This window comes from Larus michahellis, chromosome 1 (assembly GCF_964199755.1).
Source record: "Larus michahellis chromosome 1, bLarMic1.1, whole genome shotgun sequence".
Classification (NCBI taxonomy): domain Eukaryota; kingdom Metazoa; phylum Chordata; class Aves; order Charadriiformes; family Laridae; genus Larus; species Larus michahellis.
Window position 1 is genome coordinate 66,118,559 of NC_133896.1, and position 26,061 is coordinate 66,144,619.

The window sequence follows — 26,061 nt, forward strand, 5'->3', positions numbered from 1 at the left end:
GACGACGCGGGGGGAAGGAAGCTTTAATCACCTATTGTGGCAAAACCTCGCAGAGGCGCAAGGCCGCCCGGGGCACTCCCGCACCCCTCACACCCAAAACCCCGGTAAGGGCCGGAGATGTCCCCGTCCAGGCCCCCGCGGGGGAGCGGAGCGGGGCGGGGGAAGCCGCCTCCGCCGCCTCCCAGGGTTTAAATGCCCCGCGGGGGCGGGCCGGCAGCGCGGCGCCGCCTTCTCCGCCCCACTCAGCTGACAACGGGGCGGCTCGCCGCCCGACCGCCGGACCCGCCGCCCGCCCGCCCGCCCGCCCGCCCGCCGCGGCCTGCGCGGCACCGCCGGGGATGGAGGGCGGCGCGCCGTGACCGTACCGCGGGCGCGCCCCCGCCGCCGCGCCGAGCCGCGCTGCCGCAGGGAGTCACCGCCGCTGCCGCCGGCGGGATGAGCGGGAGCGGCGGCCCCGGGCCCGGCGCGGCGCCCTGCCGCTTCGCCCACTACTTTGTGCTGTGCGGCATCGACGCGGAGAGCGGGCTGGAGCCCGACGAGCTGGCAGGTGAGCAGCGGCGGCGGTGCCGCCGCCGCGGAGGCCTCGCCCCTACCCGCACCGCTGCGGGTTTTTGGGATCCGCGGCTTCAAAATGTCCGCTCCCCGCCCCCCCCCACCTCCCTGAGGAGGGGGAGATGGGGTGGGGAGAGCCGAGGCGGGAGGGAGCAACTTTGAAGGATAAAGCATCCGCCGGGGAGCTGGTGGAGCATCCCCCGAAGGGCGGCGGGGGGCGTTTGTCCAGCCGCCGGGATGCGCCCTCCCCCGCCGTTGGCCCCGGTCCCTGATGGTGGAAGGGGGAAGGCAGCCCTCGCCCCCCCGCCGCGGCGGGGTGCAGCGGCTCAGCCGCGGCCGGCGGGGTGCGACTGACGGGAGAAGGGTGCCGAGGGGTACGGAATTGAAGGGAGCCGTCTGACCGAGCTTTCTGTCGGGGCAGATGCGTTTTCTTCCCTGTTTGCGCTGGAAAGGGAGGGTGGGATCTGGGAAGGACTGAACAGATTAATGGAATCGCATTTTTAATTACGCTGCTTTATTCACATCTTATGTCTATGCAGAAATAGTCTTCCTGCATCCTCCCTTCCCTCTCCACCCCTAAAAAATGTTACAGAATCAAAGACCATAATTATCAGTAGGGGATCTAATGCGTTTTCTGAAATATTTATTTTTGGAGGGTTCATGGCTGGATTTGAGCCGATCATGTTGGGAAAAGGCAGTATTGCTTCCTAGATGTCACTTGTGTTTAAATAAAAGGAACCGTTTAAATCCGGTTTTACACATACAATTGATAGCGGGGCTTAATTGCATGGAAGCTAAGTGTTTCCTCACTGAGTTACGAGTTTGAAAGCACAGGCGTTTGACCGTTCCTATGCGTTCGCACTGCAGGCGAATGAGCTGTATGTGACTGAAGTTGAAGGCAGCTGTCGCTGTCACAGTGGGCACCTCTGCCTGGCGATGGGGTCCTGGCGAGGTCTCCGCTGCTATTGCATCAGGAAGTACGGCGCCTTCTGGTTGTGTAAGAGAAAGACTTGATGATCTACATCACTGTAGATCGATGAACCCTGGTTGAAGTTCATATTTTTGTCACCTGTAAAAAGGGTGGGTACACGTACCTGACGCTCCACGGAGCTTTATCTTAAAATAGGGTACCTAAATCTTTTGCGGTGAGCACGCACTGGAGGTAGCCCCAGGATCTCCAAATTGAAGCATTAGCCAAATGTTCTTTAATCTGTGTTTGCTTTTTCATTTGTACTAGTGACCGCAATTGGATGTTTTCAGTTTTGCTGCTTTTAGTAGAAAACTCCTGGCTCGTGAGCCATCCTCCCAGCTGATGGTGTGCAGGGTTTGATTTGCATAGTATGACCTATTGGGGTTTCAGCTACTCAAACTTTGAGTCATCTCTAACTCTTCTATCTGAAAAGATACTATTTTTAAAGCAGCTGGCAAGCTGTGCCTTCCCTGATGAGTACCCAGACTTTAAAACTTGTCTTTTGCTGATTTCTGCTCCGTTTGCCAGCGAGATGCGCAGGCGTGTTCTTGGGGAGCACTGCTCAAGGACAGGCTGAGCGTGGTGGCTTCGTGCAGTGTAGTGGCTCGGCTGCAGGGCTCATCTTTTATGGTCATTCAGTAGGTTTAGCTGAACTGCTCCAGCAACACTAAGCAGATTTCAAAGCTAAAGGAAGTCTCCCTCTTCATTTTTCAGTAAAAGAAAAACATTTTGGCACATCTGGGATGTGCCCATTTGTAAAATATAATGAAACCATGAATAATTCAAAGTGAAATTACCACAAGCAGTTGTTTTTATAGCAAGTGGGGCTTCTTTTTTTATTTTCTCCTTACGCCCCAGCCCTCCCTAATAGGAAATAACAAGTAGAAATGTCTTTGTAACTGGTTTAAACTAGGCAAGGTCCAGCAGTATGGTTTGAGCATACACAAAATATTGGTAATGCCAATCTGGGAGGTATTCTCAATACCCAGGAGGGTTGGGATATGATAGAGGAAGAAGTGGAGTAACAGAAATATGATGGGACTTAGTATTGCCACTGAGCAATGTTATATTTTTAGGGACTCGTGACAAAAGCTTTCTGCTATCAGCTGGGAGCTCAGCAGTTGGAAATGTTAGGGAGGAACAGGGAGTGCTGCAAGCCACAAATACAACACAGCCGTGGAAAAATTCACTCTAGTTTTAGATGTAGCTGGGAAAACATTTCTGTTAAACATGTTCTGTTAAAGCTTGGGGAGTATTAATGCCACCATTGGCATCTGTGTCACAGGTTTCAAAAACCAAGCTACTAGGATTGAATTCATTACCGGAATAGGTGGGGAGAAAGATGCTTGAGGGAACAGAAAGTCTATTGTATCACAGGAAACCCACAAATGAAGGCTATTTCTTCCTGAAAATGCTCTTACAACATTTTGTAGAAAGAAATGATCCTGCTCTTTCAGTATTGAATTATGTAGCTGTGATAGCTTTCCACCTTGCTAGCCTTGTGCGAAAGGAGGCGGTTGAGGTAAGTCACAGCGTCAAGGAAAAGTTGCTGCGACTTAAGCCGCCACACGGATCATCCCCAATTTAGCAAAAAAAGTAATTAAGAACCTGCTTATCTCCAAACCTGCGAGTCCCTTAGTAGCTAGTGTACACAAAGCGCCTTGCTCAAGCAAAGTCTGGCTGAACGGAGCTGCGCTAGGGCTGAGCACGAGAGGAGCATGAGGAGATGAGAGGAGCTCCGAGGAGCTCCAAGGCTCCAAGGAGCTCCTCTGCCTCCCTGCAGGCCCCAGGGCATCTCCTCTGAACGGAGCAGCAGAAGTTACAAATCCTTGAGAGATTTTCAGCTTCCAGATGGACTTGCTGGTGACGAGCTGAGGCACAGACACCTCGCCGAGGCACGTGGCGTGCTGAGGAGCTGCCGATGAGTCAGCTCTGGCGTCATCTGGAGCTCCCCAACCTGCACCCTCCCTTCACTGGGGACAGCCTAGGACCTGCCCCCATGCCTGATGATTTAAGCCTAAAATCTCTTACAGCACAAACCCTCTGCAGTAAAAAAACCAACAACAAAAAACCCACACAAACAAACGAAAACCCAAAAAAACACTAGACCAATGAAAAAAACAAACACACCAAAAAACCTAACCTAATGCATCAGGCAAGAAGTGGAATGTTTCAATGACGCTCTCAGAGGCAGGGTGAAGAATTAATTTTTAAATTCTTGTTGTAGGGTTGTTAGGTCTGTTCACAAAATTAAATAAAGTCAAGATTTTGAAGTTGTAGAAAGTCTTGTTGTGCTTCTAGGGAAGAGTGACTTGCTTGATAATTCTTGTTCCTGTGGATGCTCAGTGCTTAAAATAAATTTCTTAGATGAGAATTTTCCACCATGCAAATGTATTACTTTGCTTTTTCGGTTTTGGGTGGTTTTTTTTTTTTTTCTTCTCTTGCATGTTTGCTATTTTCTGGTACAGATTTTCCTAATTTTTTTTTAAATTTACTTATTTTATTAGGAAATTGCTCCACAGCTGGCTTTTCAAATGGATTCATTTGGCATTTTTAAGTGAATTAATTTTGAAAAATAAAAAGCAGTTTACCTATTGCTTAACTTGGTGGCATACCCAGGCATGCAGCAAAGTGGTGTATGGATTATAATGCTGTCAAAACGCTGTTGACACTATCACAAAGCTCTCCGTCAAGGATGGGAGGGGAAAAAAAAATCTTCTAGGGACTTGAGAGAGGAAATTATTTAAGGATTTCTTGTCACTTCATAGTTGGAGAGGTCAGAAAAGAAAAGCAGTGCATTTGATGTGAAATATCTTGAAAAGCATGAAATTTTCAGTATTGGTTTCTGTGCCCTGTTGAACTCCACTAAAATAGGATGACGGGAGCTTTTCTCTCCTGTTCAGGGCTGATGGAAATACATTTCAGTTCGCTTTCATCTTCATGCCTACTTCTTTCAGGTAAAGCCATTTTGCGACCATCAGCCTTGGAATTGCATGTGCTTAGATGAATTATAGTAAATAATACTTACTCATTATAGTAAATATTTAACATTAGCTTAAACAAAAAACCCTAATTGTTCATTAAATTGTTTCTATTACATATTTTGTCATACTATATGACTTTTGTAAGTGTGTGTGCAAGGCACAAGATTCTTCTGGCTGCAGCAGCTTTTACGTTTTTCTTTGGGAGCATGTTAAATTTTGTAGCATCTTGTTACCGTGTCACAAACTGCAATTTAGAGAATTCAGAACACATATGACTCAATTAAAAAGAAAATGAAGTATCTTTCATTGGGGAAGTAATTTAGTGCTCTGGAGGAAAGTAGAAAGAGAATTAGGGATGAGTGTTTTGTTCCCAAGTGGAAGGACTGGTCTGTGCTCCACTGAGGATGCTGTTGCTGGAGCGATTTGGAGGGAGAGAGGATGCAGTGAGCCAGCAAGGGAACTGGGGCCTGAAGGACCATGTTGTATCATGCCTTCTGCGTCTCAGAATGTGAATATTGGTGGAGTTGTGGTAGCCCTCTTGCTGTGTGAAATGAAAAGTTTTATAGCTTTTTACCCCACACATAAACCATAAAATACTATCTCAAGACTATGCTTATAGTGAGGAGATGTTCTAGTTATTGTATCTTGTCTAGCAACATATTTTATATTTTGCACTGCCCAGTTTTGGCCATTGCATAAAGATTCACTATTACTGTCCTGGTTCAATGCCTACTTTAAAGCTGTATAAAGCTTAATTACTCTACTTCTAAGCTTGATTTTTTTCATTTTTTATTTTTAGCAAAGCTGATAGTGCTTGCTGGTTACGCTCATTGGGAATGTTGAGTGTCTTGGGGAAAATAAACACTACTTCTACCTCATGCTGTTTCCCTACAAATACAATAGAACCATAGAATGGTTTGGGTTGGGAGGGACCTTACAGATCATCTAGTTCCAATCCCCCTGCCATGGGCAGGGACACCTCCCACTAGACCAGGCTGCTCACAGCCCCATCCAGCCTGGCCTTGAACACTTCCCTGGGCAACCTGTTCCAGTGCCTCACCACCCTCACCGTAAAGAATTTCTTCCTGATATCTAAATCTGCCCTCTTTCAGTTTAAAACTGTTACCTCTTGTCCTATTGCTCCGCTCCCTGATCAAGAGTCCCTCCCCATCTTTCCTGTAGGCCCCCTTTAGGTACTGGAAGGCCACTATAAGGTCTCCCCAGAGCCTTCTCTTCTCCAGGCTGATCAATCCCAATTCTTTCAGCCTGTCTTCATAGGAGAGGCTCCAGCCCTCTGATCATCTTTGTGGCCGTCCTCTGGACCTGCTCCAATGGGTCCATGTCCTTCTTATGTTGGATATCCAGATATAGGATAATATAATCCAGATATTGGTAATTAATTTTCCCCCCAACAGAATATTGCTTCACTTCATAATGTTGAAAACCAAGCAAGGCATGTTGCAGTCTGGCTAGCTGTGCTTCTTATCTAGTAGGCTCTTATTTTTAGAAACCTAAAAGACTTTTTTTCATCATTATGTGAGATTGGCGCCTGAGTGCTCACACCTTGCAGAGTCTCCCTGCAGCCAGCACGGTTCTCCATCATACTTCCTTTGTGCCAAGTCACCCTGCAGTACTAGAGAACTTGGTAGCATTACTACAGTGATAGAATTTCTAATGTACATGGTTTTTCTGAAAATAAGTAATTGGGTTTTCTCCTAGTTTACTGGAAATACACTGAGAAATTTCCCTAGACCAAGGAATATCTGAACAGTTGCGGTTCCTGTTCATGACTTACTCAGTTGCCACAAATGAAAAGTGGTCTACAGGAGTTTTGCTTTCCATTTTTAAGTACAGTCCAGAGTTGCACAAAGAATTTTTGAAGGGATTGTCCTGGTTAAGTAACCTGGATGTAGACCAGAGTCATAGAGGTAGAGGAGAAGATGGCTTATGCCGTACAATTTAACAAAATTTAACTTGCTCCTCAGAAGCAGTTGTAGTAGATTGCTTAGGATTTCTGATTGTTACAAGGTTTGTGGGAGGGATGGGACTCAAGCATTTCTCCTGCCCCCCTTAAGAGGTGATGCTGAAATGCAGCACTAAATATTACAACTTTATGGCTGGAATAAGCAAGTCCCATGGATGAGGGTGTTGGATGGAGTAGCTGACTTATTGAAGTAACTTGGTTTTTTTTTTTTTGTAACTTGTCATAATAAACAAGGAAACACTGGGTATATATTTAGAAAACCTGTTTGATAAAAATCGAAGACGGGTTAATATTTTGTTCATGTGAAAACCAACCTTTTGATCTTAGTCTGCATAAGTGTTGTGTTTCTAGATAAAGGGAGTACGGAGATAATCCCTGCTTCAGTGCAACCTCAACTCAATGCTGAAAGAGAAAGAATGTTTCTGCTCTCTTCTGCCTCTTTATAGGTGGTGGCACGGATAGTTGCTGTAATGGTTTATTCTTAAACATGTATTATTATTTTTTTGCTACTAGGGAGAAATGGAATTCTATTGTAACACCACAACAGATATATATATATTTTTAATAGATTTCTGAATTATACATTAAAGACTTACCTCCTGTAGGAGGATTTCTGCAGTCAAAGGAAACAGGGCTTTTTATAAAGAATTGTCAATATTATTGACAAGTTTCATCTCCAGTTACAATAACCTTTAATAAGGAGTAACTCTCTTGCTTTCTTGGATAACAGACCATTTGTGGAATTGTTAATGTCTGTGAGGTATTGTTATACTTTAGTAATAGCACTTTCATTCTCTATGTATGCCAGAGACACACTGGATTTAAATGCTCCCCCAGCCCTGGTGTGACTGTTTTGTTACACATTTGCCTTCATCTAAGACTTTTCTACTGTATTCCTTTGAAAATAAGGTATTGATTGCGTTGGAAAAACATCATGATTCCTATGAATAGCACTGACTCGCTTAATGCTCAACCAAAGAGAATTTCTTGTACTTTTTTTGCCAGATAAGCTGCTGTTTTAATTTCCACTTAAAAAGACTAAACCCTCTTATACTCCCAGAGGCTGTTGCGCTGCAAGTGGCCGTTGCAGTAGCACAGAAGATGACAGTGTCAGTGTGTACGTGAGGGGTTTTTTTCAGTGAAAATCCTAGTAACCGGTCTGGTAACATTGTGGTAGGTAGCCTTTTTCCTTCACATAGTGTCAGCCGCAGTAGTTAATCGAATTGCTGGCAGGCAGAGTGGCTGAGCTGCTGTCCGTTACAAGAATGACCTAAATCCAACCCTAATCTTGTTCCTGCGCGTCGGGCTTGAAGTCACCGCTGGCCCCATCCCAATGGCTTAGCAGTGCGGTGGGTAGGGAGAGCCGGGGTCCCCGGCACCGCAGCCACCTGCCTCGGGGGCTGGTGGAGCCCAGGACCTGCCTGGGGTGAGGGGCACTGAAAGGCAAACGTGTGAATGTCTTGCAGAGCGTGGCAGTGCCGGATCAGGCCTCGTGACGCTGGGTCTTGGTGGGGAGTGTGATGAGAGATGGTGGATTTGAGCCTATGTTGAAGGTCCCTGTTGCCAGCGGAGAGGCTCCTGTGTCGATGTCCACATCCGTGGTGCTCCTGACGGTGCCAGAGGATGGCGGCATCTGGAGGAAAGCGATACCCGTCCTCCTGCAAATGGGAGAGCAGAAACCGTAAATATGTCAGGAGTGCTCAAGGCAGTGCGTGACTGTAGTATTGATTTCTCTGCTCAGCTGTTTGCCCGTGAAGCTTTTCTGTCCTCGCCAGAGCGATTTCCCAGGGCTGCAGGAGCTGTGCCAGCGCCCTGACGCCCTGCCCACAGCTCTCCTAATGCCAGTGCGGAGCTTGCCGGAGGAATACCTCCAACACGAGCTGCTTAAGAGAGGCTAAGGTGCAATGCAAGCCACCAGTACAAGGGTGTCAGGGCTCTCTTGCCCGCCTTCTCTCACCTGCTTGTCAGGGACTAACCAAGTTGTCCTTGATGCCAGCTTGTCCCTGAGACAGGCTGGCAAACGTACAGCCCGCAAAGCCCCTGCGTGGGCTGATGCTGGATACGTGGCTGGCACGCTGCTCCCTGCTACAGCCGCTCGTCTGCTGCAATGAGGGTTGGAGTCAACAAGAAATATGAATGAAGTGGGGGAGAAAAAAGAAAACCAAACAAACCAGCATGTGCACTTTGATCCAATTAATGCTGTGGTGTTTGGCTAGTGCTATTTGAGATCGTGTAGGATCACTTACATACCTGGGAAGAAGGTTACAAGTAGCTTGTTCAGCCATACCTTGTCTGTATGCAGAGGAACTGTAGCAATCAGAATAACCTCCACAAAGTTTGTGAGTGTAAATAACCTACATTTTTTTTTTCCTTATCTACCTCTTGAACAGAAAATAGTAAAAAAATATGTATGGTAGGAAAAGTTACACTGAGGAAAAACAAATTTTGTCAGGAAACAGCTTTCACTGTGCTATTTTGGTCATATTAGCAATATAAATAATCTCAAAAGTAATGGGGGAAGAAACGGTAATGGATCATCACAATAAAAGACACATACTGGGGAGATGACTAGTGAGTGACAGACTGCTGAGGTGTCAGATACTGGCATGGCTGGAATCACGGAATCTTCAGAGTTGGAAGGGACCTCTAGAGATCATCTAGTCCAACTCCCCTGCTACAGCAGGATTGCCTAGAGCACATCCCTCAGGGCTGCATCCAGGCAGGTCTTGAAAATCTCCAGAGAAGGGGACTCCACAACCTCCCTGGGCAGCCTGTTCCAGTGCTCTGTCACCCTCACTGTAAAGAATTTTTTCCGTGTATTTGAACGGAACTTCCTATGTTCTAGCTTGTGCCCATTGCCCCTTGTCCTGTCACTAGGAACCACTGAAAAGAGCCTGGCTCCGTCCTCCTTAAACCCACCCTTTAGATACTTGTAAACATTAATCAGGTCCCCCCTCAACCTTCTCTTCTCCAGGCTAAAGAGTCCCAGCTCTTTCAGCCTTTCCTCATAAGGGAGGTGCTCCAGTCCCATAATCATCTTGGTTGCCCTATGCTGGACTCGCTCCAGTAGTTCCCTGTCCCTCTTGAACTGGGGAGCCCAAAACTGGACACAGTACTCCAGTTGTGGCCTCACCAGTGCAGAGTAGAGGGGGAGAATGACCTCCCTCGACCTACTGGCCACAGTCTTCCCTATGCAGCCCAGGATGCCATTGGCCTTCTTGGCGACAAGGGCACACTGCTGGCTCATAGATAATTTGCTGTCTACCAGGACCCCCAGGTCCTTCTCCTCAGAGCTGCTTCCCAGCATGTCCGCCCCTAACATATACTGGTGTTTGGCATTCTTCCTTCCCAGGTGCAGGACCCTACACTTGCTTTTGTTGAACCTCATTAGGTTCTTCTCTGCCCAGCTCTCCAGCCTGTCCAGGTCACGCTGGATGGCAGCACGGCCCTCTGGAGTGTCGGCCACCCCTCCCAGCTTGGTATCATCAGCAAACTTGCTGAGGATACACTCTGTCCCCTCATCTAGGTCATTAATGAATATATTGAACAAAAGAAGCTTCTGTTACCAGTATGAAAATATAAACAATTCAATTTGTGCTCCTTGTTTGGAGTCAAAGATTGTTTTACTCAGTGGTCTGATCATCGGATCTTAACTGAGAGCTTTTTCATTAGGGTGTCCTAGGCTTGATGAAGGTGCCTGGCTGGAAATGTGAAGCCATGCTCCTTCAAGGTGTGGGCTTTTGTTTCTTCCACCTACCAACCCAATCCATGAAAAATAATGTCAAAACATCCAAATGGATGCTTAAAGAGTGAAATGGAAAGAGTATTCCTCTGCTAATATATACTCTGTGTAGTCTAGAAGGACTTTGCTAGATCTCAGTGACCTGCTTTGAGTGATAGAACAAAAATTAACTCTTAGTAGAATATAATGTTTGGGGGTGTGCAGTTTTGGTGGATTTGTAAAGAAAACTTGTTCTGTCATTGGAAAACAACCTTCACAATTTCATACAAAAATGTCAGCAGTTCTTGTTTTGTGTTCAGAGGCAGTGTTTAAATATGTCAGTCTTGGAGAGTGAGATTCCCGATCCCCCCTCCTTGGAGCATGAACATGGCTTTGTTTTACAGTCATTTTATTAATCAAGTTGCAATAATAATTCTGGGTCCTAGTAGCAATTTTTTTTTTTTTTTTAAACAAGCTGTATAGCAAATGGAGTCAAATTGTGCTTTGAAGCTGTGTGAGTGGTAGGTTGTACAGCATGAAAGCTAGAAGAATCCTCTGTCCACCCCCTTCTTGGTATTCTCTTGTCATGTTAAAGACTAACATGTGGAAGGGTAAGGGGGCTTAATCTGAAACACCATTCTGTGTAAACAATGACAGGATTAAAAAAAGAGAAAAAAAGCAAAGCTCAACTGTCACGGGTGTGTAGTGGCTGCTGCTTTTCATGGATGACTGAAATTATTTGTATAAATTTGCATTTTCCCCTTAGCATCTCTATAAACCTATGCTCATTTCCATGCATAGCTATTTTCACATACAAACTGATTGGCATGCGGTGGCATGCGGTGTAACGCAATGTTACCTGCGTTAGCAGTAGCTATAGTTACAAGGGAAAAGCGAGTGTCACCACGGATGCTCCTTACACGGGGCTGCCCAAGGTGTAAGAGGGGCTTCCGGTCTCTTGTGACTGAAAGACAAGAGAGCTGAGCTCTTTGTAATGAAATGATGAAACCAAGCGCTGCTCTCTTAACTGGTAATTTCTCAATGAAATATTGATCAAATGGGCCAAGCAGTTTGCTTTGACTGATGTTCAGGATGCAGCTGGAGCCTGCTGGGAGAGGAGGATGCTGCCAAGGTCCAAAAACGTATTGCTTACGCTGATTTTTGATGTCTGACAGGTTCTGGTTCTCCAGGATCTCACTAGCCTGGGGACTGTCTGGAGGGTCCAAATCCCTGATTTAGGAGCCCACCTCTCCTGCTTTTTGTCCAGGTTGCTGCTGAGATGAGTCCAGTCAGATGGTGTGAATATGTTCTGGTGGGCCCTCTGGTCTCCCGTGAGATGCTCAGGAAAGAGAATTGACATTTATTTTTTTAGATTCAAACTATGAAGTATTTGAGCAAAGAATGCAATAAACAATTGAGTAAATATTTGGCTTTCCATTGGTGAGGGAGGAGAGGATTTGCTGATTAGTTAGTTATTCACGCAATACTATTTTTCCATCAGTATTCCCGCTTGGTATTCTTGTTTGCTTTATGCTGCGCAATACTCTGACATGAATTTAAAATTAAGAACAATTTTATGCTTAAAAACAAAACAACAGCTCTGTTAACATAGGCTTTCTCTCGGCTGAGATGCTGGCTGATGTGGGGGAGACAAAGGTCTGTTGCACAGTTTCTAGGATGGGACTTTTTGTAAAGTAGATATTGTGCTTTCTCATTTTGTTTATTCTTTCAGTATAACAATTTGTAAGCACACAGCACCAAGTATTTGGGGCAGAATTCTCACATTTTATTAAAAAAACCCCACAAACAAACAACACCACCAAAACAAACAAAAAAGAACCCCCCAAAAAATAACAAAAAAACCCCAAACCCCCAAACCAACAGAAAACAAACAAACAAAAAAACCCAAACCACCCAGCCCCCTAAAATTTTGTGTAATCATGTGCAGATGAAATGGCTGGTCATGACTCCCAAGGCTTAAAAACAGGCGGATGCTTTATAAAACAACTGATGGTGGATGTATGCTCTGTCATAGAGCTTTGAAGGGTGTGTTCTGCTGTTCTTTCTTGTAAACACTTCAAGAATGTCAAGGCCAGGAAGAACGGTACTGTGGTGTCTCTAAATGCACCCCTTTTCGGGCTGTCAACCTGTGTCTCTAATGACTATTGTTATGTATTTATTAAGGGAGACTATCTCTGGAAATCGGGATGGCAGCTATTCAGCACAGATGAATTAGGTGTTTAGCCTTTTCCTAAGATGACGCTTTTCAAGATAGGTTTGTCTGACTAGAATTTGCAAATATGTTGACTCTTTCTGGTTTTACCAAGTGTGATTGCAGATGCCGTATGAGTCCCTTAATTCAAGCAGGGATGTGTAGTCTAGTGTTTCCATGTCAAATTGAGGAATGACTAAGATCTAAAGAATCCCCGTGTAAGGAATGCTATTAAGTAATCTTTTTTCCCCGTATAAATATGAACATCTGCATAGGGTGAGGCAGCTGTAGCTGTGGTTTGCTGTCGTATTTAGCAAAAGGGGAATGGTGATAGGAGATGCTAACTTGCACAATAGCGGTTCTGGTTAATAACTTACTATCGTTTCTATGCCTGTGTCTTTGTTTTCTTTCTTCTTGGAGCAGCCTGCAGGGTGGTGAGTTGGGAGGGGAAAGAAAGAGCTCTGTTGAAAATTGCTCAGTCTAACACACTTTAAAAGGAAAAAAAAACAACTCCCCCCCCTCTAGCTTAATGCGGGCTGAACTTCCCATGAAAACTCTGCCTTAATGAGCTTGGACCCCTCAGCCCTGCTTTGTCCTGGTCAGCAGGTGAGAAAGAGCTGAGGTCCTCGGCGCGGGTGCCCTGGCTGTGACCCAGGGGCTGGGGGCCCTGATTAGTTCAGCTCTTGTGCTTTCGGCAGGAGTAAGAGTGAGAAAACATTTTGTCTTGGCGCCTGGATGTAGTCATGCTCCTTGCCTGCAGGTCTGTGGTAGCACTGAAGAGGCATTTGTCTCCAGGAGCAGGGAAAAAGGCACAGATTTCAGTCTGTCCTAGAGCTGAGAATGAATTGCTCAGAGCAACTATTGCAGTGGAGTGTCCAAGATGTATCATATTTGATAGTGGTGAAAAGCTGAAAACTCTTTGCAATTCAAAATCTGTCATGGTTTTCAGTTATTGGTTAATATTTTGTCAGCGCTTCATGGCAGTGACTTCTGACTGTCTCCCAGGATTGCTCGTGGTGCACTGAATACCTCAAAAGTGAAGTTGACGCCAAGCAGGAGACCATCTGTGTTGTTAATAGTGTAGTGTTATCACACTCAAGACTCAGGCTTGTGTGATGGATAATGTGATCGCACTAGACCTGTTTCCTTTTTTTATAAAAAAAAAGTCAAAAAACCCAATGCCCCAAAACAATCTGTATCCTTATCTACCAACTTCTGAGCCCACAGGTCAATTTAATTTTGTCAGAGGTGAAATTGGAAAGATATGGGACACTTCTTTGGTGTTTTTTTTTTTCTTTTTTGTGTGTGCGAAGTCCCTGCAGCTAGACAGAGATCCTAATTAACTTTCCAATAATACAAAGGCTGCAGGAAAAGCAACGGCACTTTGTAAAGCGAGAGAGGCCCCTCCACGTGGGTATCCTGGCAGGCTAATTGGCAGCTGCATAGCTGGGATCTGAGCAGAGTGTCCATCGCCTCCTGCCCATCTGGTGGGTCGGGGAATGAGGGGTAACTCGTGGTCCTGAGGTGGAAGGAGGGACGATCAGAGCTAACAGGCTTGTGTGAGCAAAAGGAGCTGTAGATGAGAGGACCATGATTTCTGTCCTGGCATCCTGTCCCATAACTCCTGGCTCTCTTCACCCATACCTGTGAAACCATACAGCTGTGTTAGTGTCGTCTGCTTTAGTCTTTCCTTCTGAGTCTCAAATGAAGAGTACTTGTTAAGGGAGCAATTCTGCTACAGCTCCTACAATGTGATAACAGGCGGTAGGAGCAAAGCTATGTTTGGCAATAAATAGCAAAGGGAGGATGGTTGTTTGCTGGTCCAAGTCCTTCCTCGAGCTCAATGAAAGGAGGTAGGAGCTTGGCTGTGTTTGTGCTATTGCATCCAAGGGGTGTGTCTATGGAAAACGCACTGAATGCGAGATACAGCAGCAGAATGTGCTGGGGAAGGGGGTTCTCTACTTTCTTTTTCCTTCTTACTCTTTCTCCCTTTCCACATTTAAAAACAAACCAGCTCATCCTCATACTTTATGGCTTTAAAAAGCTATTCTGACCTTTCTGATAATGTTGTTAAGAACCTACTGATGTATTAAAGTGCTAATGATGCATAAGGAGTCATAAAACTGTATTAAGTGCATTAAATTTTGAGTAACTCCAGTAAAAGGCACTGCAAGGGATAGCTAATCACTGTGCGTTTATGAGTTGCCTTGGAAGTAAATGGCAATATTCAGCTGAATCTGTCCACCAAAATGGCCTAGAAGGAGATGGCATTGCATTGCAGTGCAGTGGGAGGTTGGCAATCCACGCTTGATTAATCTGCTCATACCAAAGTGGCATCACTCCATGCTTCCAGCAGGCTTGTAATAGATGAGTGCATTAATGAGCCCCTGGGTAACCAAGACTACGCTTGGGTTGCAGGGGGGGAAATCAAAAGGATAAACGTTGCTGACTCAGTTTCTCTTTCTTATGTTACTTCTACGTATTCTTTCTAAGCAGTGCTTAAGTGATTCCATGTTAAAGTGAGCGTTTTAAAATGCCTCTCTGCGTCACTAACAGTAGCAGAGCTGTTTTGTGTGGGTTTGAGTGGCTGGGTTATTTAAGCCTTTTTGTTTCCCTGAACTTTCTCCACCTGAAAAATGTTGTCATCTTCAGATGTGACTGACTGACTCTTGGTTAGTTTCTGCTAGACTATGCTGAGTCTTAGTACATTAGCGACAGGTTGGGGGAAAACCTCCCTTGAGGCCAACCAGGTGCTCTGCTGAGCCATCTTCTTCTTTTGAGCACATTCAATTAACTGGTTGGTAAAAGTGTGCAGAGGTCTCTGAGGGCTGACGATAATTTGCGGTCCAGAAAGTTTGGAAATTATTCTAGCCTTAAGATAAATCATTTCAGGAGGCTACTTAGCTTTTGCAGGGTTGATTGTCTTATTTTCTCTTTCTGAATAAGTTTAATAAAAAAGGGATTGCGGCTAAACGTAAGCGAACTCTTGCATTCAGGACTTAAATTTCTGTTTTCCTTTCTTGCAGCGGCTTACTGATAATTGTCTTGCTAATGCATTTAAACTCTACTCCTTAAAAATGCATTATCTGGTTTATTTTGCGGGAGGTCATCAGTTTCACAATATTGTATAAAACTGAAACCAAATCCTCCTGTCTGCAGCTGCAGTGTTAAATAGAGCATCACTGTCATGTGGTGAGCATGGCTGTCAAAACACTTCGGGCAAAGTGGGTAACGTGAACGGTTCTTCTACGTTAAATATTTATAGAAGAAAATGCAAACTCAGAAGGCTGCCAGCAGACAGACGTACTGCTTAAATACATTGTTGTGTTGGTGAGGGCATGAATCTTTGTGCTGCAGCTTTAGGAAGAAGACAGCGAGTTGTTTCTTCTTGCGCACAGGCTCAATGGTGAACTTTTCCTGCACATCAACATATATTCAAAGGAACTGGGAGTTTAAAACATCTGATGAAAAACAATAGCTCTACGTTAAGAGATGTGCCAGACAGAGGCCCTCAAAATGATCTGTTCTCTTTGCCCACTGGTCTTCTGCTACAACAGTCACAGCAAAAGCTCAGCACAAGCCCCCTCTTGCATGCCTAGCCTCCAGGGCCAGCACGTCTTTATTTCAGGTCCTCTGGTGCAAACAGGTGGTGAACTACAAGTGGCTAGATACTGAGGAGAAAACCATGTAATTAAATCTGGCACTGTAGTATAATAAATCTCCGTTGTATTCTTTAGCTTTCTAGACGCCTTTTGAGCAATACACAATGGCCGTGATTAATGACTATTGTATTGTTTTAAATAATAAGCTTGAGCTTTCAGATAGGTGACATAATTTAGCCGTAATGAGCGTCAGCTTCGTGTGTTTGATCTCAACGCTTTGAATTTCAGTGTCGTTGTTGCCATGTCCTTGAGAAATTGCTTTATGCCGAAGAAAACCAGTAAAGGGGGACAGGGGGCAATTTCTATGAGAGTGTGAAGAATCCAACCAATCTCTTGCTCTGAGGACATCAACATTTTTGTTGCATCTCATTTTTAAATATGCAAGATGAAAGCAGCTGGATGGTTCATAAACTGGAGCCACTGTTACTGAGAGAGGTTTTGTCTTTGGCAGAAGTATGCTCTGCTGGGAGGTGTCTGCTGACAGTACCAGTGATGGGTGTTTCCTTTTGTGTGTCAAGATGTACCAAATACCCATAGCGGGGGAAAGGCTTTTCGATCCTTTCCACACCATCGCCCTGTCCGTCACCTCCTCAGCAGGCTTCTCTGTTGTTTCCTCTCTTGACTGAAGGCAGGAGCTCTTTGATATGAGCTCCTGTCTCTTCACACTTCTCTTTCCATTGCCTGGGTTCAGCTGACACAGGAGAAAAAAACCCAACATTATATTCTCTTCCCTGCAGCTACCTGTGAAGAGCTTTCTCCGTCTCTGTGCCGTGTATCTGCACAGCGCTTTGGCAGAGCTGGGAAAGGAGGGCTGAGAGAACTACAAAGCGCATCAGACCTAATTATTCAGCTAGCATAAGGGCCTTTCTTTCCTGCTCGGGATATTCACTCTTGACTGTGCGAGCAGTTTGACTGACATGGTGTGCTGACTTCAAAGCCGTTGCACAGCGCTGTGTAAATGCTTCAAACCCAAATCCATCCTCCTTCGGGCAGCCTGGCCCAAACAGGCTGCCCTAACGGCAGGGTTTGGCGGGGCTCGTAAGTGAAGGGTCAATGCGGGCTCTCCCCCCTGTCATTATTTTTGTGGGGATGGAGGGGAAAGGGATTTAAAATCCCTCACCCTTTCCTATTAAGTCTGACTCATTTTGTCTGGTTTAGCGTTGTGGTAGAAAGAAACATAATGGATTTGTTAGGGTCAGTGCTTCACAATGTGACAGTTGACTTTGATGGGCAATAGGGCCTAGTTTGCCACTCCAGACAAAGGATTTGTAGGTCTTGCAGGCTGCCATCTGTTTCTAAAAGCAAGTTTTTGTGGAGAAAGGGATGCGGCTTGCATGCTGAAAAAGTTGGGTTTTTTTCTTGAGAACTGCTGAGCCTTTGTATTGGAGCTTTTAATTTCAAAACTAAGCACGGTTTAATATTAGCAGGACTCCCCTTTTGCCCTCCCCCAGGCAAGCTGGACATCCAAATCTCATTAGTGATGGGTTGATGTCTTCTGAAATACTAGCATTTTAGAATACATGTACTCGTCCCCCAAGTGCTCTATTCTTCTATCCAGCCCCCACCCAAGCTCTCTGAAATGCCATGTCTGGCTGCATTCAGATTGTTTGCATTTATTCTGATACATAAGCATATAAGGCACAGATTGGTCAAGAAGTAACGTTCAGCCGTCATTTGATTTTTCACTCGTGCTCAAGTTTTGTCTTGTGCTCTCTTAAAAACAAAAGAAAAAAAACCAGTTGCTCATACTCTGCCCCTATAATCCAGACTGGAAAATCCTACTTTCCTGCAGTGATTCTGCTGCAGAGTCTCTGAAATAAAATGGCCAGCCAACATGTAGGGCTTAGACATGCTGACAAGTACGATCTATTTATGTGCCACATGTTAACCTTTCTGTTAATTGATTGTTTCTATGTATAACTACTGCAGGTAGTTATACAGAGCTGCGCAGGCCAGGTCTGGAAGGCAGGAAAACATCCTGCTGCAGGACAAGACTTAGCAAAACTAAGTCTTTGCTAAGAAAGCCTCTGCGGTTTTCTTTCCATCTGGAGACGAAGAGGACTGCCGGCACTGATACAGAGGTCCAGGCTCGCAATCTGGTCCTGCCCGTTTATTTCGCCAGTTGCTGTCCTGATGCAGCATAAGGGGAGTTGATCCAGTCCTTCCTAACACTCTTATGGTGCATTTTTCCTTTTTTATTAAGGGTAGTGACTAGTGTGGCTGCTGTAGCTGTGCAGGTACACGCATGCATCACTGAGTATGGGGCTGGAGGTGCAATGCTCCCCTCATTGTGGCAAGTGACTTAATATGCCACCGATGAATGCCGCAATAAAAAAAACGTGGTGGCAGCCAAAAGAAACTGGCACCTTCCACTCCCCCTCCCCCCAGAAGAACCCCCCACACAAAAGCCCGTGTACCGTGCCAGAAACGCCTGCCTCCATAGCCATCCCAGGCGCCTCGGCACCCTCCTGCCAACCAGCATTTGCCACCGACACCTCTTCTTTGTTTCTGTCGGTTGCCAGCCGCTAGCAGAAAGCTGGCAAGCCGCATGGGGACTCGTGCTCTCTATTGCTGGAGCACCGCGTTTCTGGCTGTTCCTGGAATTAACCTTTTCTGCAAACTCGCTCCCAGCCCCGGCGAGCGGCGTGGTGCTGGGAGTGGGCAGGGGAGAGCCCCTGGGCAGATGGAGACACGGCCATCAGCTGGCAAGCAGCACAACTAGCTCAGATTCCTTGCCTTGGCTTTCCTCGTAGCTCTGTGCCTGAGCCAGTGCTGCTTTAGCAAGGAGGGATTTTCTTCTGTGCAGGCAGCTGTGAATAGAGAGGAGGAAGATTTTTTTTTTTTTTTTTTTGAGGGAATTAAATGAATAAAATAACTGCCTTTGATGTGGTGGCCTGGTCGTGTACCAAGCTTTTTGACGTGGGAGGTGATAGCCTGCCTCTCTGCCAGGCTTTCCTCCTAAGTCTGTTCATGGCTCCCGCAGAGCAGCCCCTGACTGCCTGTGGAAACCACGCCAGTGGTGGTGTGGCCTTGCCTAGGTCAGTTCTTCCACCTCTTCCCTGCCTCCATGCTTATTTCCTGCGGATGGGAATCTTCAGGCTTAATCTTGAGAGGTGAAGAGAGCATCCCTTTTTCTCGGAGATCCCATCCTCACATGCAGCAGGAAAATTTTTGTCAGAGGTGGTTCTGCAGCTGGTGTGGAGCACCTGTGCGGAGGGAAGGCTACTTGCAGTAGAAGTCCCCATCTCGCTTCTGAGCAGCTGAGGTCTTCAAGGTCCAAAGGGCATAACAAGCCTGGAAACACTCCAGATAAATACCTGAGGCCCAGAGAAGCAGCATTCCTGGTCAATGGGGTTAACTTAAATGGCAGTGTACCCAACTCTTACGAACAGACCAGAGCTTATCTGTAAAAGGCAGTCTGATCACAGGCTGCTCCTACTAATACAGGCTCCTAGGTGCTTTACCCGGACTTTCAGTGGAGTTTAAATATCTTGCCAAGGTAAGGCTTGTCAGGTCCTGCCGTGCCGAGTCCTAGCACCTATATGGGACCTTTGGAAATGTGCTTGAGGAAGCCCCCCATCTTCATGCAGTTAACTTTAAATTGCCACAGCTGAGGATCTCTTGGTTCTCTTCCAGTAAACTACAGGGTGACACAACAAGCTTCACTGAGGTGTCTTCATTAGCTTAAGAGAAGCAGATTAAAATTGAAAGGGTTTTGTTTAAGAAAAATTTTTGTAAGAGGATGCAGTAGTCAATGATGATGTATCAAGTACTTCCAGGTAGTTGTGTTATCACTGTATTTTAAATAAGCGTTGAGTGTAAGAAGCCAACATGCTCTTTATCGTCCATTTGCAGTCTCCGGGCTTTGGCAACATGTATATACTGCTGCTTGGGAGCTATTGAACTTGCTGCAGTGGTAGCTGTACATTCCTCTGTGTCTTCTCTTTTATCTTCTTACCTTTTATCTTCTTATCTTCTACACCTAAAGTGGGGGGTGGGGGAGAGATACTTAAGAGAACAAAAATGGTGGAAACATCATTCATAGAAACGTCAGTTGATTTAGTCGGTTTAGCCAAAGAAGCTTTGGCTCTATCAGAGAACTTTTCTGCTGTACTTAATTGAATTTGCCAAGCTGGAACAAGCCCTGGCATAGCAGTTTCAAGCCCTGCCTTTGCTAGTCAGCAGCATTCAAAGCTGCAGAGAGGTGAAGAAAATCACTGAGCAAATGCTGCATGAGCTGGAGAGTCAGCACTGAAGTGCCTTCTTGACCTGGTGGTGATGGTGGGTCATTTCGTTCTTCTGAGTCAGTTTGGGACATTTGGGCACGTGTCCAATGCACAAAAATGAATTGCTTACCGCGGGCAGCATGGGTTGCTACCACAGGGATTTTCTTCCTTGCAGAGGTCTGTGTGTGTGTACTCAGCGCCGTTCGGACAGGTGCCTGCACAAGCTGTACTCCGGAGAATGGAAATGATCGGATCAAGCCTTTATGGAGAAGGAAAACTGAGATTACTTGGGAGCTACGAGAAGAAGTTTTCGCATTCCATTACATAGGAGCGTTATTTGTGTCTGGAAGAATAAGGGTATAGTAGAGGAGCCTATATCCTGAATTTTAATCCTGACGTGGCATTGAGTGTAGGTCCTGAGGAGCTTTATGTTCTGTCTTTCCTGCAGTCTACCGGAAAAAATGTGTTATTTGTACAGGGCAATGAAAGCATTGGCTATGAAAGTTCTTTACACATACAGCTGGATGGTTCTGAACCAGTTCAGCGCTGAGTGGTTTCAGCCTGCCTAGTGGGATGGTGGCGGACTAACATACTACCAAATTAGTTGTTGCTTTAATTAGGAAAGGAACGAGTGGTGTGCAAATGAATGCCTGCCATTTGAGTTAATTTGGAGCCGTGGATATAGGAGCTGCTGTTTTTGTTTGATAAACCTGATAAACCTCATCTGCTGTAACAGTGATTTCAATTGGAGGAAGATAAATTGAGGTGGAGAAGGAAATTGGAGGGCACAGGCTCAAGCCTGAGCAGGAAGGTTGTTTTAATAACCACGTAAAATGCGTGTTGCTTTGGTTTGGGATGAATGCCAAGTCTTCAGAGTTTTTAAGGTAAAAAGGCAGAGACCTCAAGTTGTTCAGGTATATTTGAATATAATATTTGAATATATTTGAGATTCTTCTGAGAAGCGAGCCAAACTTCAAGCAACAGAGCAATACAGAAGGCTGCGTAACTTCCTTGTGAAAACAGGCAGGCTCTCTGCTGGGTTTTGCGGTATCCAAAATACTGATTAGTAAGATGTGCTGACAAAAAAGAGGAATTTAATGCAATCAGGGGAAGAGTGATGTAGCTTATCTATGGGCATGGGTGTGCCGCTGTGGGCGTGTGAGATTCCTGCCCTGGAAATAAGGGAGATGGTGTGTGCTTCTGTTGGACCCAGAGGAAATGACTTTAAGCGCGGTGAATAGCGTTTGGGAGGGAGAATAGGAGGCAATAAACACAAGCCTCTTTCTAACTAAGTTATCTTTTAGGTGGGTTTGTTGTTGTTGTTGTTGTTTGGTGCACCACATTAAAATAGCCCAGATACAAAGCTTAAGGTTAAAAAGCACACTAAAACTGGAATACAGACTGCTGTTTGGAAAAGCAAACTTGCAGAAATTTGTAGAGAAGAAGTCTGTAGCCTAAGAAATAGGCAAAACCAATAAGAGACCTGATAGTTTTTCCAGGTTATAAGGAAAAAAAGATTATCAAAGAGAAGAGTGATGAGTTGGTGATGCTCAAAGTCAAATAGTTTTACAACAGTGTCCTTTAATCCTTAAAGCAAAGATGCACAATGCCTGGGAGGCTGAGGGTGGTGGTAGCTGTTCTTTCTCAAGATCAGTGGGGAAGTGTGTGTGTGCACACAGATACATGTGCCGATCAAGTTCTTCTCTTCCATCACAGCTGAAGGGACCCCAGATAACCCAGGTTGTTAGAAAATGGAGTTTCTGCCGGCTCACAGCTCTCTGTGACCCTTTTCCCCTTGCTAGATGAGAATTCAGAGGAGTTTTCTGATAGTCCTAAATGAGAGATGATAACCTTGATGGCAAACAGGTACAGCTTCAAGAAGAATCATGGAAACTTAATGGCTTCTTGTGTGTGTTGGGTTTTTTTTTTTGCACCAGATCTGAGAAATAAATAACTATAATAGTCTTTTGCATGGGATGTCCAGTCAGTGATCTGAGCAAAGAAGCCTACTTCATTTGGTGACAGGGCCCTTGCAGGGCTTTTTTTTATAGTACATGACAACTGATTCTAATGTTTGTTCAAGAGCCTCATTATTGCACCAGTCCTATTATTCCACCAGGAATGATTGTCTAAATCTCTCCAAACTTTTCACTTATGTTAACGGTAGAATTTTGACACCTGCTTCCCTCACTCTGGCTCTCAGTTCACTTACAGAAAGTTGTGGAAACATGAAATCAATCTCTTTTTTTTTTTTTTTCTTAGGTTGTTTTCAAGATAATGTTCTTAACTTCCTTAGGACTTTGAATATGAAATCCGTATTTCAAAATCTATGTGGTAAGAAGTAAAAAGACATATGCGGGAGTGCTTTTGATAAAAGTTTCTAAGAGGATTTGTTGAGATAGGTCATGTAAAGGGATTACCCCATATATATATATATATTTGTACTACAAGATAAATTACTGTTAAACCTCTGACAGACAAAATCACAGTGTTTTTCAAATGGGTGCAACATTTATATTTTATGGCTCTGATGCACAGTCATTTACCACAAGTTTATCCAGAAGGCTGATTTTTTTTCTGTGAAAGCACAACCTCAGTTACATCCATGATCACCAAAATGTTCCATGGTCTTAGAAGCAACTAGTGGCTGACAGCTATCTTTTTTTTTTTTTTTTTTTCCTTTCATTTTGAAGCTAGCAGGCAGCGTGTCGTGTCACCAGCCAAGGTGGTGCTTTTCATGGTCTTTGTCTCTACAGTGCAGGTACCACATAGTTCTGCCAAGTGATGGGTGGCTTCTGAAATGGGCTGCAAAAATTGTCCTGCTCTTGTAGCAGTGAGTGACGACCAAGTTAGGTTTTTTGATGCAGTGATGACTGTTACTTCAGCACTGGCAAAGCTGGAACTGGAGGAAGCAGGGAGTTGCAACTGTTCATGACCAATTTTAGGGAGATGTGTGACTTGACTGGGACTGTCTGGTGACACTTAATTGCACAAAAAGACTTAGCTGAACTATCACGCTAAAAATCTCGTGGGTGGGAGCATGGAACAGAGTTTGACAATTTTCAAAGACTTAAGTCCATTCACTGATATCTGAAATTCTTTCCTGCAAAAGCAATTTTCAAAACATTTTTTCTTATTCTTCAATCTTTGACTCTTGAATTTGAAGTATTAACAAAAAAGAGAAGTTTATGTGAGGGCTTGTAAGCTTTTTTTTTTTTTTTTTTTTTTTTTTTTTTTTGCAAGAGTGAGTGGGATGGAAGAGGCCTCGTAGGACTTGCTCTGACAGAAGCAGATACCCTTCAGAAGAGTCCTCTGCTCTGCAAGCTTCATCTTTCTCCGCAACACAATATTTAACCTGTCTAGAAGCAAAAGGTCTTACAACTCTCTTTGCCTTCTGTCTTACCTTGCTACATGCCCAAATAAAAGTAGTTTCCTTTTGGAAACGTAACAATTTAATGTAAGGCGGCTAATCGTAGTTGTTGCCATATGTTGTATTACTGGGTTAAATTTAGTTGGAAGGCTGAATTAAAAACTAGGTTGTCTCATTCAGGCAATCCCACGCATTGATTAAGTAGCTTGAGCTGCAGATGCTGTTCCGTGCTGCATGTCAATGTCTGCCTAGATCACCAAAGGGTCAACCTAATGCCAAAGAGGATTCAGAGTGCTTTCTATTACCCAGTAATGGTGGCTAACTCAGATATAGCAATTCCTGTCCTGGTCAGATGTACTGTCCATCTTGTCTAATAGCTGGTATATGCTGTTGCTATGGAGTATGATTCATAGACAGTGTTATAAAATAACTTTCCGTAAGGGGGCACATCTTCATGGTTACCTTTGGGAAAGGTTGATTCACGTACTGAAATAGTAGGGAGCCTGTGCGTGTGCACGTGCATCCTTCTGCTGAGCCCCAGGTGCTGTGATGGGTGGACATGGGCAATGGCCAGTCAGTTTTTCATCCTCTACTGATATCAAATGTTGTTTTGTTTTGTTTTTGTTTGGATGTCTTCTGTATACCCAGGGTTCTTCTCTTCATGAGCATCCCCAGCCTGTGAAACAATTCAAGTGATGCCTGTATAACTTTGTTCAGTTTGTTTGATGGGTGGACTTATCCCTGTCACAGTATTACATTTCTACTGCAACTTTTAACCTTATTTTGGAAAGTGGTTTAGTCGGTGGGGGGAGGAGGGGGGTGTCCTAGCTTCTTGAGATGTGATGATATTTTTGGAAGTGAGAGAGAGGAGGGTGTAGTTACTTGGATTGCTTCCTTGAGGCTGACAGATTGACTTTCCGAAGACTGTACCAGTGCAGGCAGAACTGGCATTTTTGAAGAATACGCTTACTGTTCTTTTACACAATGTTAGGAAACCCTTCCAGCTCAGGAAGGTGCTGTGCCCCTCTGGCAGGCCAAGAAGCTGCAGCAGCTTTTCATGCATTGCCCCTGAAAAGGAGCCACCGCACTCTGCCATTTTGGAAACCTATCTCAAGTGGTGCAGCAGCCTCTCGGTGTGTGGTTACCCATGCTCAACAAGCCACAGTCCTTCAAACAGAGGCAAGAATATGAAGAAATAAAATACTAAGCAAACTGAAGTTCAACATAATCACTGCATTAATCAAAACTGCCCTGCTATTTAGCACAAAACCAGTTGAAACAAAGACATGGACTCATCAATATGGATTTCATTCATTTGCAAATGATTCCATCAATACTTCGCTCTTTGATATGTTCATGTGATCCAGTTCATTTGTTATGTAGCTATTATTTCTCACCACAGAGTTTCAGCCCTCCATAGGAGGCAACTTGCTATGGCAAGACTCAGTTTATCAGCATGTTTGCAGGTCTGACAATGAAGTATACAGGTAGTTGTTTATAGGCCTCAAGTTTGGGCTTGCCTACAGAAAATTCCGGGGAGAGACCCCAGAATCCTTCTAGGACAAACGAAAGAGAGTTTCTAAGTCCATTCTAATTTGTGGTTTTATGTTGTGGTTGGCTGAGGGTTCAGCAGATCTGCACCTCCGAGCACCTGGGAAGCCGTGGCACAGGCTGACAGAAGAGGTTTGGGGGTGCTCCCCTCCTGAGTCCTGCAGGCTGTGTGCTCTTCCATGACATTCCCTTCTCCCCCCTCCTTTCTAGGCAGTATCCCTGAGGTGTTCCTCAAGAGGAGTAGTGACACTAAAACCTTGGCTTTTGAGGAGAACTCATGCACAGTATCTGTGGGGTCAAGGAAGGAGAAAGTCATCTTGCTTTTGTGAGAAGAGAGAAACTCTTCTCACAAAAGGGTTGTTAAGTACTCTGTCTATTTAAGGAAAGCTTAAGGTCCCACTATTTATTGTGGTTACCTACAACAAATCTCACGTGAGGGGGAAAAAAAAAGGTGTGTGTGGGGAAATCCCTTTGAAAGTTGTGTGAGCACCTGGCATGGGTAGGACTGGATGCTGTGTGAACTCTGAGTAGCTGTTTCTGGGCTAGTCATTTTTGATGAGAAGATTAAATATCCTTAGAGTATAAAACATAAGTTGATATATTTTTCAAATGTGATCCTGTGGTTCATATGCCAAGGTCCTATCACAGCTTTGGTTTACAAGGAGAAAGCTCTTGATTGCATTGCAAGGTGGGCAGCGGGTCTAAGAGCCTGTGTGAAGGAATCACTGCTTTGCTGTGTTTTGGAGAACTGCAGTACCCGGCTAAATCAAAAGCTTTTGCAGGTTACATAAACTATTTGGTACGGCACGGCACAAAGTAATGCAGCACA

General features: G+C 44.9%; 1 protein-coding gene across 5 annotated transcripts in view; it reads left to right on the forward strand.

Moving 5' to 3' along the window:
- Window positions 1-290: 290 nt before the first annotated feature.
- The window catches only part of DENND5B (DENN domain containing 5B), a 116,156-nt gene continuing 90,385 nt past the window's right edge, over window positions 291-26,061 (forward strand). For all 5 annotated transcript variants that reach the window (XM_074583310.1, XM_074583327.1, XM_074583319.1 and 2 more), the window contains exon 1: window positions 291-547. In XM_074583310.1, the coding sequence (XP_074439411.1) occupies window positions 436-547 (112 nt within the window). In that variant the 5' untranslated portion in view covers window positions 291-435. The remainder of the gene's footprint in view (window positions 548-26,061) is intronic.